Source organism: Aedes albopictus, chromosome 2 (assembly GCF_035046485.1).
Source record: "Aedes albopictus strain Foshan chromosome 2, AalbF5, whole genome shotgun sequence".
Classification (NCBI taxonomy): domain Eukaryota; kingdom Metazoa; phylum Arthropoda; class Insecta; order Diptera; family Culicidae; genus Aedes; species Aedes albopictus.
The window spans coordinates 17,191,933-17,207,198 of record NC_085137.1 but is presented as its reverse complement, the minus strand read 5'-3'; the positions used below and the strand labels follow the sequence as shown (position 1 = coordinate 17,207,198).

The following is a 15,266-nucleotide window of genomic DNA, read 5'->3' as shown; positions in this document are numbered from 1 at the left end:
TTTTATCACGGCTTTTAAAACCTCTACAAGACTGATTGGTCATCAAAATATTACTTGGGTGGTAGAATTGACGAATTCATCCAGGAATTTCTGGAGAAATCACTGGAAAATCTGCCGGAGATATTCCTACGCAAATTCTCAATAGTTTTTGCAGGAAACTTCTCAGGAACCCCTGGAGGGATTTTTTGGAAGAAAAAATTTAAGAATTTCTGAAGGAATTCTGTTGGATTTTCTGAACAAATCTATGGAAAACTTATAAAGGATACCTTGGATAATTCCATGACGCAATTCTTATTAAATTTTTGAAAATTGCTTGGAATATTTTTGGAAAGAGCTTCCATGAACCAAATACGGAGGAAATCCATGGAAGATTTTCTAAATAAGTGCTTAAAAAATATTGAGGAATCTGTAGAGGAATGGTTGTAGAAGTTTCTTGAAGAACCCCTGACAGATTTTCTGTAGCAAACTCTGGATGAATTTCTTAAAGAAATTTTGGAGAAAGTTTTGAAATAATCTGTGGAAGACTTTGACTTCCATTTCTGGAAGAATTTCTGAAAAGAACTAAAAAACTTTAAAAAACCCTAATTAATCCACCTAGTGGTGCTGGCGCCTTTCTCGTGCCTTCGAAAACTCATTTCAACAAAACTCAAGTGACATGTTGATGAATACAGTTTCTTACCGATTTTGGCAACACGAGGTGAATTTTATGTTGCCAAAATGGGGTAAAAAAATTGTGATTTTACAACTTTTATGCGTTATTTTGACTTATATTATCAACTAGCTGTCCCGGCAAACTTTGTCTTGCCAAGATGTGGTGGTTTGACAACTGTTGAGGTCATCGTTGCACCGCACTCTAGATTGGTTTTATTTCCCTCGTGTCGATTTTCTTCCCAGCTCATGAAAAATCAGTACCTTATCAATTTTGATGTTTTTCTAGTTGATTTTCGTAACTTTTTATACATATAAACACAGCCACCACGAATACGAACCGAATCGCGCAAGAGTCATGCTGATCGGTTCATCCGTTCTTGAGTTTTGTTGCCTCAAAGGAACTCCAAACTCATTTTTATATATATAGATATGGAGTATTTGCAAGTTACAAAACGCTCCCCTTAGGTGACGTTCATAAATTACGTAATGATTTAAAAAACTGTCGTTTTTGAAAACTTAATTGTTCCGGCAGTTTCCGGGAATACGGTATGTGAAGGCTTACTTAACGGCTTGAAGCCTCTGGTCCATAAGAAAAGTCACCACTCGATCACCTTTCCGCTTCTCCCACTTTTGCCACAAAAGAGCGGTCAGATAGCGTTTTCCCCCAACTAAAGGTATGGTAATTTCCTTCTTTCTGCCTGGAAAGGGCTGGACAATTACTCCTTCGCAAATGGGCTCGTATCGCGACGGCGAAATAGTACCACCATAGACTACCACTAAGAACGTAGGGTTTCGGACTCGTTAGAACTGCGACCGGGTACGGTTGAACAATGCGACACATCTGTCTCGTATGAACTGTCGTATATTACTAAAAGCTAGATACAATTTTCGATTGCTGAACGATCTACATTTCGTTTAGTTGTATGTTGTAGAACACGATGAAAAACGACTTCAAATGGAACGATCGTATAGTAAGCATGTGTGCAGTTTCCTATTGAAGATAGCCTTAAAATTACATTGATTTCATATAAAGTAGTATTGGAAATGCAGTTTATCTGTGAATTAATTTACAGTGATGTTCACAGTTTTAGTTTCAAAGCGAATTCACAAATAGTTATTTATGTAATGAGTTGCAAAAAGTTGATTTTTTCAGCACGAGTCGTACATTTATCCAACGAGGCTTGCCGAGTTGGATAAATACGAAGAGTGCTGAAAAAATCGAGTTTTGCAACGAGTTCCATACAAAATTTTATGCAATGATTTTTTCATAATGCAACCCATTTGAGTTGCATAATGTTCATAATGCAACTCAAATGAGTTGCATTATGAACATTATACAACTATTTTTCATTATGCAACCCATTTCAGTTGCATAATGAGCCAGTTTGGAAAAAATGGTCATTATGATACCAAAATGAGTTATATAAAATGTGAATTATGATACTGAATTGCATAAATATATTTTAACTACTAATTTAGATATTTAGAACATGAATTTATATTTTTTTTCAGTAGAAGTAAAGCTAAAACCTGTATTTAAGATGATTTTACGATAAAAAATTTTTGTCATAAATTTGTGTTGCCAAAATCGGTAAAAAATTGTTGCCAAAATCGGGTGTTGTCAAAATTGGTAAAAAAAATGTTGCCAAAAACGGGTGTTGTTCAAATCGGGAAGAAAATGTTGCCAAAAACGGGTATTGCCAAAATCGGGAGTAGACAAAAACGGGTGTTGCCAAAATCGGTAAGAAACTGTATAGCACTTTCATATGTTTAACAAAAATCCATTTAATGGCACCAGAAATCATATCGTTTATATGGCTTTTGATGTTTGAGCCTCAAAATCTTAAAAAAAATAGCCGCTATCTTGAATTTTGAGCCGAAATCTTGGATTTTGGACCGCCATCTTGGATATTCCGGTTGCCATTTTTGGACTCCGGACATGTTCCTCATACCAAATATATCCCTATTGCATGGCTTAAAGGCATAAAACTCTATTGAACAGCCGTCATCTTGAATTTGAAGCTGTCATCTTGGATACTCTGATCGCAATTTTTGGAGTCCAGACATCTTCCCCGTACCAAATATACCCATATTGCATGGTTTTAGAGCCGGAAACTCCATGAAATAGCCGCCATCTTAAATTTGGAGCCGCTATTTTGGATTTTAGACCGCCATATTGGGTAGTTTGGTCGTCATTTTTGGACTCCAAACATCTTCACTATACCAAATATACCCTACCCATATCGCATGGTTTTAGGGCCTAAAACTCCATTTAACAGCAGCCATCTTGAATGTTGAGCCACCATCTTGGATTCTAGACCGCCATCTTGGATATTTTGGTGGCCATTTTTGAACTCAGGACACCTTCCCTACACCAAATATACCCATATTGCACGGTTTTAGGGTCATAAACTCCATTAAACAACCGCCATCTTGAATTTGGAGCCGCCATCTTGGATTTTAGACGACCGTCTTGGATATTCTGACCGCTATTTTTGGGCTCCGGAAATCTTCCCCATACCAAATATACCCATATTGCATGGTTTGGGGCCTAAAACCCCATTAAACAGCCGCCATCTTGAAATTGGAGCCGCCATCTTGGATATTTGACCGCCATATTGGATATTCTGGTGGACATTTTTGAGTTCCGGGCATCTTCCTCATACCAAATATACCCATATTGCATGGTTTTTGGATCAAAATTTTCAACCGCCATCTGGGAATTGAGACCGCCATCTTGAATATTGGGCCGATATAGGGGATTTTCTGGTCTCCAGTATTAATTTCCGCACAAAATTCGTCAATCATGCTACAGGTTACAAAAATCGGCGCAGCTTGATGTGTCGCACGATGGGGCTTGGTTCAGTTTTATATATGACCAGTTCCACCGGTGCTGGTCCGGATCACTAAAATGGCCATAACTCCGGAACGCCTTGACCGATCCTAACCATTTTCAATAACAAACAATGCGGTAAAATTCCGGTTCGATTCGTGCTAAAATCCGTAAAATCGGTCAATGGGAAGTGTTTTAAAAGTGAGTGACCTTTTTTTGTACACAGACATACATACACACATACATACATACACACATACACACATACAGATATCATCTCAATTCGTCGAACTGAGTTGATTGGTATATGTGACTTGACCCTTGGAGCCTTCTATCGAAAATTCGTTTTTTGAGTGAACATATAGCCTTTCAGTACACTTTGGTGTACGAGAAAGGCAAAAATGTAGCAGTTTGTTAAGGATTCCGTGAAAGATTGTCAAAAACAATTCCTGGAGGAATTTCCGAAGATGTTGTTGTTGGATGTTGGATTATCTAAAGTATTTTATCGTTAAATTTCTGGAGTATTTTCTAGATAAATTTCTAAATGAAACTCTGGACAAGTTTTCAAAGAAATTCGTGGAGGAATTTCGAGGTAATCCAGATAATATACAATTTGTAGAATTTGTAGAAATTTGTGAAGGACTCCCTGCTGGTTTTTAAAGGATTCTTTTGTAAATTTTCAGTTTTAATCTCTGGAGGTATTTCTGACGGTTTCCATGGAAGAGGTTTACGGGAAACATTGAAATAAATATCTTAAATATAGCGCTTTATCTGAAAGACGGGAATATTTTTTGAACAGAAATTGATTTTTTTTAAACAGATATTCTTGGAAAATTTTCTGAGTAAATCCCTAGATTAATTTGTTAAAAAATATATTAAAATTCATATGGAACCGTTGGAGGAATTGCTTATTGTATCCCTGGAGGATTATAGCAAAGAACGCATTGAAGAAATTTCCGAAGAATATCTGAAATTCCGATTTTCTAAATGAAATTTTGGAAAATCTTTTTGAAGAGTCCATGATCAAACTTTCGAAAGAACCACTGCACTGGTGGAATGTTTGAAAGAAACTTTCAAAGAATTATTCTTCGTTTCTTAAGTTTTCTAAAAAAATGCATCTAGAAGTTTCTGATGGAAACCCAAGGGGAATTTCTCAAAGAATCCCTTGATTAATAGGTATCTGAAAAAATCTCTGGAGAAAATCTGGAGAATCCCTGAAAAAAAAGAAAAGAAAAGAAAATACATGGAATATTTTCCATTATTCTTCTTGGATGAGTTTATTGAGGAATCCTCAAACTAATTTCTGAAGAAATCTCTGCAAAATTTCTTGACAGCCACTCTGAAGGAATTTTTGAAGAAAATCCTCGAAGATTTTCTAAATGTATCCATGGAGGAATTTTTGAAAAAATACTTTGATAGTATTTAAAAGAAATCTTTCGCAAAATTTCTGAAGAGTGCTCTAGAAATATTTTTGCAGGAACCATGGAAAATATTCAGAAGCATTCCATGCCAGATAGAATCGTTTGAGTTATGACTGGAGGAATCTCTAGTGGGACTTATTAAGGAATCCAGGAAAAAAAAAATGCCGAATGAAACCTTAGAATATTGTTAGGAAAAGCCGTGCAAGAATTCCTGGGAGAACTTCTGAATGGGGGATAACCCTGAAGAGTAGAAATAAAAATCGAAATTTCATAAAGCAGTAATTTCTAGATAGAACTCCTCTAAAGATTCCAAAAGGTTTACCGCATTCCTGTTCATATTTTTCTGTGGAAATTTCTCTAGGGATTCCTCCAGAGATTCTTTCAGGAATTCTACCAGGAATTTTTCTTGGGTCTTTTTCAAGAGTTTCTCAATAAACTTCTCAAAAGATTCATCTGGAAGCCAGTCCACGGGTTTCTTCGAACATCTTCAGATATTCCTCCTGGGATTCCTTCAGGAAGTCGTTGGAAAGTTACTTCAAGGATAGCTATAGAAGTTAGTGCATGTATTTCTCCATAAAAAAAGAAAGGAGAATCTGCTTCACAGAGATTCTGAGACTCTTTCTTGTTGGTATTTATCAGGAGATTCCTCTTATATTCACGGATTCTTTCAAGCGTTTATTGAGAAATTCTAAAGTGATTCTTCCAGAAATTCCTCTAGAGGTTTCTCCAGTTTTTTCTCCAGCAATTGCTTAGGATATATTCAGACTTGTTTTCAGCGATACTTAAAAAAAACTTTAGATACTTCTTAAATGTATCCAAAGATTCTTTCAGTTGTACCAATAGATCCAGAATCTATTCTTTGGCTTTTTTAAGGAATTTTTCAGGAAATTCTTCTATGAATACCTGTAGAGAGTTAAGTTTAGGGTAGTTAAGGGTATTTTCTTGAAAATACAATTAAAACCATATTTCAGAAATGTTTTAGTAGTTGTCTAAAAAATTCCTCCAGGGCTCATTTTTTTTCTGCAAGATTTAAAAAAAAAATTGTGTTCTAAAAATTCTTAGGGACAAGACAGATATAACGAAAGTTAAACTTTTATCACAAATTCTCTGGATTATTCTGGTTTTCACAAAGTGTTGTCTGGTATCAGACGAAAATCTAGCAGTCTTGCCATATTTTCCGCATTTGAGAGACGTTTCTGAATCGAATCGAACAAAAAGAGCAACTCAAAGTTGCTTCAGATTGTACAGTGTCCTGCTCCTAGTAGAGTTCCTTCAGTGGTTTCTCCTAGATTTATTCCGAAGATTACTTCAGAAAATCCTCCCTTGGGATTCCTTGAAATATATTAGGGATTTTTCCAATAACTTTACCAGTACTTTTGTTTGCTGTTTTTCCAGACATTTTGAAGAATTTCTTTCAAAAGTTCCTCTATAGATTTTTTCAGGAATCCTTCCAGAAATTTCTAAAAAAAAAATCCTTGGAATTACTTCCAGAGTTTCTACAGACGTTTTCCATGACTTGTTTTTCTATGAAATTCTTTAGGGTATTCTTCCAGGCATTATTCCAGAAATTCCTCCAGAGAAAACGCAGAAATGGCTTCAGGAGTTTTTGTCCAGCAATCCAGAAAATTTTAAAAAGCTTCTTTTATGAATTTCAGAACGTATCACCAGGTGTTTTTCAAGAAATTCCTTTGGACAATCCTCAGGAATCCATAAAGAAATTCCTTCAGATATTCTTTCGAAATTTTTTTCCCATAAATTTGTGTGCAATTCTGGAAGAACTTCTGAAGAAATAACTAGTGGAATATCTATAATAATGTCTGCAAAAATGTCTAAAGGAATTCCAGGAGATATTCGTGACGGAACTGCATGATCAATTTCCAAACAAGAACCCTGTAGGTTTCCGAGAATCCCTCAAGAAAATCTTGAAGGAATCGTTGGAAGAATTTCCGAAGCAATCTCTGTATGGTTTTCAAAATTTACCTTTTAAAAAACTCCATAGCAGAACTTTTGAAGAAATTTTCCTGAAGAAAACTCTAAAACTCTAAAGCAATCTTTAGAAATATTTTTGGAGGAGTACTTGAACGAATTCCTGAAGAAATATCTAGTATACTGAAGAACAAGCCCGTGTACAAGGGGAAGGGGACGGAGGTTTTAGGGTTAAACCCTCCCCTTTACCGACGCTTCATACACTAGGCGCCTCTGCGCCTTTTGCCGAAATCGGAAAAAAACCCTCCCTTGGTGCCACTTCTGTGCACGGGCCTGCTGAAGAATCAACAGAATCCCTTTAGGAGTCCCAGGAACTACTGCTGAAAGAATATCTAAAAAAATATTCGAGGAAAGGAAATTCTTGAGAGAATACCAGGAGAAATTCGCTGAAGAATTTCCTGGGGAAAACCTGGAGGGACCCTTAATGGAGTTTATAATTAAGTTTATTGAAAATATTTTTGGAACAATTGCTGTAAAACTCCTTATATAAAATTCTTGACGGATTTTCTGAGGGTATTCCTGGAATTATCTATGGATGTACTTCTTAAGTTATCCCAGTGCAAATACCTTAAGAAATGCCTTGCTAAGTTTTTGTTAAGATCCCAAGAAAAAAAAAACATGAAATATCTCCAAAAGAATTCCCACAGAAATTCTTAGGAAATAAGAATCTTAAGAAATTCTTAAAATTTTCCATAAAGGAAATGTCGGAGAAATTTCTGGAGAAATATATGGAGGAACCCAAAAATTTAGGAGGAATTTTTGCCGGATTTTCTGAAGATTTTTTTGGATACATTCCTGAGTGAATTTTCAATTGAATCACTATAGAAACTATGAACCCTATGAACGAATTTTCCAACCAGATTTTTTCCCTACGAAGATTCCGAGGAGACATATGTCAATCTACCTAGAGGAACTCTTGAAAGAGTTTTCGGATGAATTCTAGAGGTAATATTTGAAAAATGCTTTGAAGACATTTTCCATGAAAATACTTGGAAAAATTTCGGATGAAACCGCTGGTTTTGCTAAATGAAAGAAACTTTGATCGATTTTAGGACCGAATTCCTGGAGGTATTTTTTGATAGAAATCGTGGAGCATTTATCAAAGAAGTCTGTGAATATTTCGTAACTCAGCGGAACAATCCGTTCCCATCCATCTTAGTAAACTACAGTAGAATCACTAGGTATGATACGGGACCTCGCGATGCAAGCGACTTGCTCCACCAAAGCTTTACTCCTCAATGAGGAAGCACCACACTGCCCACCTCGTGATGATGCTTGTTGTCATCGACGGCTGCTAGGGGAATGACACCCAAGGGGAAGGTCACTAAAGCCTGTATCCGCAATAATCGGCACACAGAAATACGATAGTAGCTCTGAAATGAATCGGTAAAATTGGACAAATAATTGACTGAGAACTCTATATTATATGTTTATCATTTGCGCCAAATTTCATAAAAATCGATGCATTACTTTTGACTGTGGATGAAAAACAAACAGACGTGGTTTTAAGCATTTTGTACAAACATGATCATTTTTCATTCGCATATAGATGCACTTTCTTGCAAAATTTCATCAACTTTGATCAATTGGTTTGAAAGCTACTGGTGTTGATAGGGGTGAGTGTTAGTAAAAATTTTTGGTGTTTTTTTTTATGTGCGATGTTTGTCTATTCATAACTTTTTAATTTCTTTGCCAATTTTCATGAAATCTTCACAGAAGGTAGTTGATTATGTATATATTATGCCTGCAAAATTTTATAATTATTGGTATAGTAATTTTCAATAGCACAATCGAAACAATAAAGGGTGCTGACTAATTGCTGTCTGAGGGGCCAAAATCACGTTCAGTCCCAATACATGTTTCGCTATAAAATTGTTGATAGTGCATCGATTTTTTTGAAATTTTGGCCATGCAACAAATGTAGATTGAGAGGTTTGTGTTCAGAATTTCAGCCATCTCCTTTGCCAAATTCAAAAGTTACAGCGCTGACAGGCAAAACTAGCACCTGTACAAAATTCAATGGCGCACATTCTATTGTTTCATTGCTACAACAAAAAGTACTGCACCAATTCACATGAAATTTTGTGGATGAAATGAACACATCTTAAGCTGTTTTTAGGCCAAATAAGAGCAATTTTAATGTATCTGTTGCAGAGTTACGGCTGGACTTCTATGTCCCGATTATTGCGGATACAGGCTTCAATCTTTTTTCACACTCCACATAGTCAATAGAAGATTTGTCAAAAGAATTCTTGGATAATAGGGTACGTGTACCAATTATCGCACTACCTAAGAAAAACTATTTCTACAAAAATAATAAAAAGACCCACGAATGTCATCGATATTTCAAATGATAGATTAATGTTCATACTTAACAGGAAAAATATAGAAATGGAGTCAAAACTACTTTTAGTATTTATTACAGCGTGTGCCAATCAGGGATGGGAACACCACTTGCGAAGAGTTATACTCACTTGCTGTTTTCTCAGCTCAGAAGCGTGCTATCAAGAAACGATGTATGGACGACTTTTGGCTTGTGGTTTTGTCTAAAAGTTTGTCGAATAGAGTACGCGTCGCAAACCCATACCTAAGTCGTGACAGAGCTGCGAAAGCGACTCTCCACGATGTGAGTGTCATTTACATTCACCTCGTGGAGAGTTGCCTTCGCAGCTCCCTCACTACTTCGATATGGGTGTGCGACCCTTACTCTATTCGGCAAAGTTTTAGACAAAACCAAAAGGCAAAAGTCGTCCATACATTGTTTCTTGATAGCACGCTTCATAGCTGAGAAAACAGCAAGTGAGTGTAACTCTTCGCAAGTGAGTGTTCCCATCCCTGGTGCCAATGATAGGAACCAGTTATGGATACATTTTTCAACTTCGGTTCCTTTTCGCACTATTTGCATGCATTCTTTATGGGATTAGCCATAACTGGTACACTATGGCGAAAAAGGGTGCAAGGAAGCCGAAATTTGAAGGAAAATGATTTATTTCTGCCATAATTTGAGCAAAATGTGGATTTTAAATGAATGCAACCATCTTTTGTGAACGTAATCTGTTGTTCACATTTTTTTTCATGTTGATTTACATAGTTTAACGATGAAAATCAACTATGACGAATAATTGGTACTGTAGCCATAATTGGTACACTTACCCTATGAAAGAATCTCATAAAGAATTTTTGCAAAAATCTCCAGGGAAATTTCTTAAGATATCCTGGGAAGAATTTCTGAATAAAATTTTGAAATTATTTTTGAAGTAGTCAGTTGAAAAATGTCTGCAGAAATTCAAAGAGAAAACTTCTTCAAAAATTCTGTTCTTTTGACACTTGAGATAGGGCGTAAAATATCTAAAAAGTGTAAGAAAAACATTCTAATATCACAAAATAAAACTGTCTTCGATCTTTTTATTATCATGCATGCTCACTCCTAACAGAAATACAAAACAAAAAAAAACAAAACAAATAGCGCTTATTACCTTTGTTTATGATGGGAAAAACTATGCACTATGCTGAAGATTACGTTTCCCTAATTAATTTTGCGGCAAAAGTTCTTCATCTGAAACAGAACTATATAGCATCCTAAGCTGCTGAAGCATCTATAGATCTCATAGTGATCACCCGCAGAACAACAGTTACTTTCCCTCAGATTACAGTACCGGTCATCAGATTACACTAGTGTACAAAATAAAACGATCAACGATCAAAGATCATAAATGATCATTTTGAGTGCGTACATATATTGTGTAGCAGGCAAAAAGTTACTCTATACTCACGGAAGTCAAAGATATTTCCAATACGAAAAGTTCCTGGACGGACCGGGGATCGAACCCGGTGACCTCCCATCTTAGTTATGGTGGATTCCCAAGCCCTTACAGCTGTGGCACCATTATATTTTTTACATATCATAACTAGTTTAAAAGTATGAACTCTGTTTTCGAAACGAAAATGATAGTCTTTTTTCTCATTCGTAGACCGACGCTCTTAGCGTGCAGGAATTCGGCGAAGATTCACTGGCCGAACTTAAATCGTTGGCCTTATCGGAATCGGACTCAGTGGAGCGCAATGTCCTAACAAACGCACCCCACAAGGATCGCGAAGATGCCAGTTCAGCCGAGCAAACCGAAGAAGAGTACTTCTCACCGGACGAATGGAAGCAACATCAGGATGACCGGAAGCGTATCGTTGTCAGCGTGAATGGAGTCACCCGGTATCCTGTTCGGAACCAGAACCAATTCGATGCCGATCCTTCGGTGGCCAGCGAATCGATAGATCTATCGAATGATATTGCCATCAACGATATGCTGGCCGAACAGTCGATACCTCTGCATCCCGATGTTGAGGTGTTTGCTCCAAATCGCCGACGTCCAGCCCAGCAAGATCCAATGCAATCATTCCCAGTGTTCCCGGGAATCCCACAGCCATTCCCCGGTGGAAACCAATTCCCATTCCCGAATCAATTCCCACAGCAGTTTCCGACTCGGTTTCCGCAACCACTTCCTCAGTTTCCACAGAGGCCAATCGGCCAGTTTCCAATGCAAGGATTTCCGGTGTTTCCTCCGTTGCACCAACAACCCGGACCACTTTCGTTCGGACAAACTCCGGTGCAGCAGATTCCGGTGCAGCAGCGACCGGGAGGATTCGGTCAGCAAACACCAATATTGATGATGACGTTCCCAGCGAATTTTCCAGCGATGTTCCGGGACGTCAGACCATGAGATTATTACTTAAGATTCAAATTATTTATTTATTTATTGATTATTTATTGTTAGTTTCTAAGTTAATGTTACGAACTAAGCCACCAAAGATCAGGGAAATTGCAAGAAATTTTTCGAATAGAATTCTCGCTAATAAGTGTACTACCAGATAACAAAATGCAAACGAATGTGCACAAGATTTGCATTCTCAATGAATTTTCAAACAATAAACAACTGACTGACTGACTGACTGATTGCGAGACTGTCTGAATATTAATTTTCCAGAGCTTCGAAGGCAAAATCATAAAATAATTCAATTTCACAGTACAATGCGCCTACTAGCTTATAACAAACCATCCATCAATATGCCCTTTACCCACCACCACCGTGGTGCCGAACAAGATCTTATCATTTCTCGACTAGACTCTTTTATCCCACTTGTTCTGTCTGTCTCATCAAGATGCAAACCATTATTTATTATATTGATATTGATACAGCATCTCCTACACCCTTCTTCTTGGAAGCTTTCTGCTGCAAATGTGATGTATCATCATCATGATGTGCTCGTCATCGGGTTCCATCTGTCTTGCTGGAGTCCTTGCGGTAACATTTAGCCATGTGCATCGATTAGACTTCTCTACGTGGATGGGGGAAGGGTAGGCATCAGCTCTGGGAAGCTGACTACAATGGGAAATATATATTTATTAAATTTTCAAGTATATTTTCCACTATCCGTCATAACCGAATGCATACATTATTCTAACGTCGTTACTTGGGCTTCTGGATCAGTGGTTCCCACTTTTAAGTTTTACAGGGCGTACCCTGTTGTATGTATAAAATACAAAAAAAAGGATCAAGCTATTAGGATTTGAAAGACCAGCTCCAGAGGCACGTTTTCCCAGAAATTCCGAAGAGATTCCCTCAGAAATTCCTGCAGAAATTACTATTCCTTGGCCTTTTTCAAATAATTTACCAAGAAACCTTTCTATGAATATCTGTTCTTCCAGATATTCTTTCAAAGGTGATTACCAGCCTGCAGCTGAGACCTGAAATTATTATCATTATTTAATATTATAATAAGGCAGTTACAAATAATTATTTCACTTTTTGTCCCACCACTCTTTGATTGGTCGAGGGGGGGATAAAAATAATAAAGCATTTAATTTGAAAAATATAAAAATCTCGTCGGATTTGTTAAAGAATTTCGAGCAAGACCTGAAATATTTTTATCTGGCCCCTCAAAATGCAAAATTCAGCCTAAATTTTTTGAAGGGGGGGGGGAGACAAAAAATCAAAATAAAATTTGACTCAGCGAAATGAAAAAAAAAAATGCAAAAAATCTTCAAAAAGTTGTCCAGACATTTTTGCAAGATGTATTATGTTTCTGCAAAATTTCCTGTAGAAATCTCTCCTTCAGGAATTTTGATCGGGGATTTTTACATGATTTGGTATCCCAAAGAAATCGGACAAGAAATTTTGAAAATGAAAAAATGTATTGCTTCAGAGATATCTGCGGGAGTTCTTCTAAGGATTCTTTCGGAAATTATTTATGGATTTATACAAAAATTTCACCAATACCATTGTTTGCAATTTCTGCAGGACTTTTGGCAGACATTTTAAAGGTATTCCTTCAGAAATTTGTCTACGGATTTCTGCTGAAATCTTTCTAGAAATAGCTTAAGCATTTCCTATTCAAATTTACTTCAAGAGTTCCACAAGAAGTTTCTGATTGTTTTTCTATAAATCAAGAAGGTATCTTGGTGAGCTTCTTCAGGGACTTTATTTGTCCAGGAATCGCTCCAGAAAATTATCAAAAGTTTTTTATTCGAATCTCCAAAGTTATAACAAGGAAGACAGGATTCTTTCAGATAATCGCCCTGGGATTTCTTTCAGAGATACTTTCAAGAACAATTCCAGACATTTTTTGTGCAATTTCTGGAAGAATTCCTGATAAAAACCCTGGTAAGTAAATCTGAAACAATTTCTACAAGAATCTTTGAAGGAAACCCCAGGAGATATTTTTGACGGAGCCACAGGAGCAATTAAAACATCGTATAGGAATCTCTGCAGGAATCTCAGAAGGAGTATCTCATAGAATTCTTGGAGAAAACCTTAGAAAAACTTTAAACGAATTTCGAAAGGATTTTTATAAGAAATTTCTCGATATATTTTTAGAAAAATTCCATGAAATAACTGTTGGAGAAAACCCGCACTGAAATTCCTCAAGAAATCTCTTACACTCTGAAGAAGTATCTGAAGATGTTTTTGAAAGAATTTCAAAAGGAATTTTTAAAGACATCTTCAGTAAAATTTCTAAAAGTACTTTTGAATGAATCTCTAGATGAATATTTGAAAAAAAAAAACAGGGAAATTCTTGAAAAAATCCCAGCAGGAAGTTTTGAAAAACTTCCTAGAGAAATAACTGAAGAAATTCCTCGGAAAAACCTTGAGCGGAATTCAAGAAAAAATAAATAAGTAAACTTTAAGAAAATTACATAAGTAGTCTACGCAAGGTTTCTAAAGAAATCCGAAGATAAAGTTCTGATGGAATTCTAAACTTTTGATTTTCTGAAGGAATTGCTGAAAACAGACCTGAAGTAATTTGTGGACATATCAGGCCAAACATTTCAATAGGTCCTATCTGCATTTGAGAGGCTCTCTTTGTTCACTTGCTCTTTCAACTATTGCAATGTAATGGTACACTTTTCAACTATTTTTGCAGTACAAATCAAAAGACGATTGTTTTGATCATCGTTCAATGCAAGGAGACAATCATAATACAAATAAACAGCTGAGATATTAACGAAAGAGAGGGAAACCAAAGAGAGTCTCTCTTCTGCAGATAGGACCTTTAGACATGTTTGGCCTGATATGTGTAAAGGAATTTCTTTAAGAATATTCGAAAAAACGCCAAAATAAGCTTCTGTTTCTGTAACTCTTGAGATATTTCTAACGGAATTCCGGTAGAAATTCCTAGGAAATATTTATGAATAAATTACTAAATGAATCTGTGGGAACCCTCTAAGAGTTATTTTTAAAGGAAATGCTGAACAAATTTCTGGGGAAATGCATGAAGATATATCTGAAAGAAAGGTTGAGGAATCTTTGTATAAACTCTAACAGGAATTTCTGGAGGAATTCCTGAAGTTTTTAATGGAAAAATCTCTGTAGAAGTTCCTGGACACATTCTGGCGGGAATTTTCAATGAAGTTCTTAGAGCAATTTCTGAACACATCTCAGGTGAACTGCCTGAAGAATTATCTGTACGAATTTGTAAATGAATCTCTGTCTGGGCAAACTCTCAAGAGCATTTCTTGAGAAAACCTTCTGAAAAATCCATGGAGCAATTTAAAAAGCAGTCCATAGAAAACGTGTTACTAGAATCCTTGGACAAATTCATGAAGGTATTTCATAAAGAATTTCTGAAGAAACCTTCTGGGGAATTTCTGATGAAATTCTTGGGAATAATTCCTCAAGAAATCTGTCTAAGATTTTCTAAAGAAATCCCTGGTTTCTGAAAGAATTCTTGTACAGAAATTTGGAATAATTTCTGATGATTTTCTGTAGCTTTTTCAGAAAAGTTCTTGGGGAAATATTGAGATGCTCCTGTAATGGTAATTTAACACCTATGTGCCTGAGGCTCATTTTGCACCCAATTTCAAAACTTTAAAAATCTGATTC

At 36.3% G+C, this 15,266-nt stretch overlaps 1 protein-coding gene across 1 annotated transcript in view; it reads left to right on the top strand.

The window, feature by feature from the left end:
* Nucleotides 1–11,842, top strand: part of LOC109429555 (uncharacterized) — a 76,019-nt gene extending 64,177 nt beyond the window's left edge. Inside the window, exon 5 of the mRNA XM_019705532.3 lies at nt 10,863–11,842. Coding sequence (XP_019561077.3) covers nt 10,863–11,606 — 744 coding nt within the window. The 3' untranslated portion in view covers nt 11,607–11,842. The remainder of the gene's footprint in view (nt 1–10,862) is intronic.
* The last annotated feature ends 3,424 nt before the right edge of the window (nt 11,843–15,266 follow it).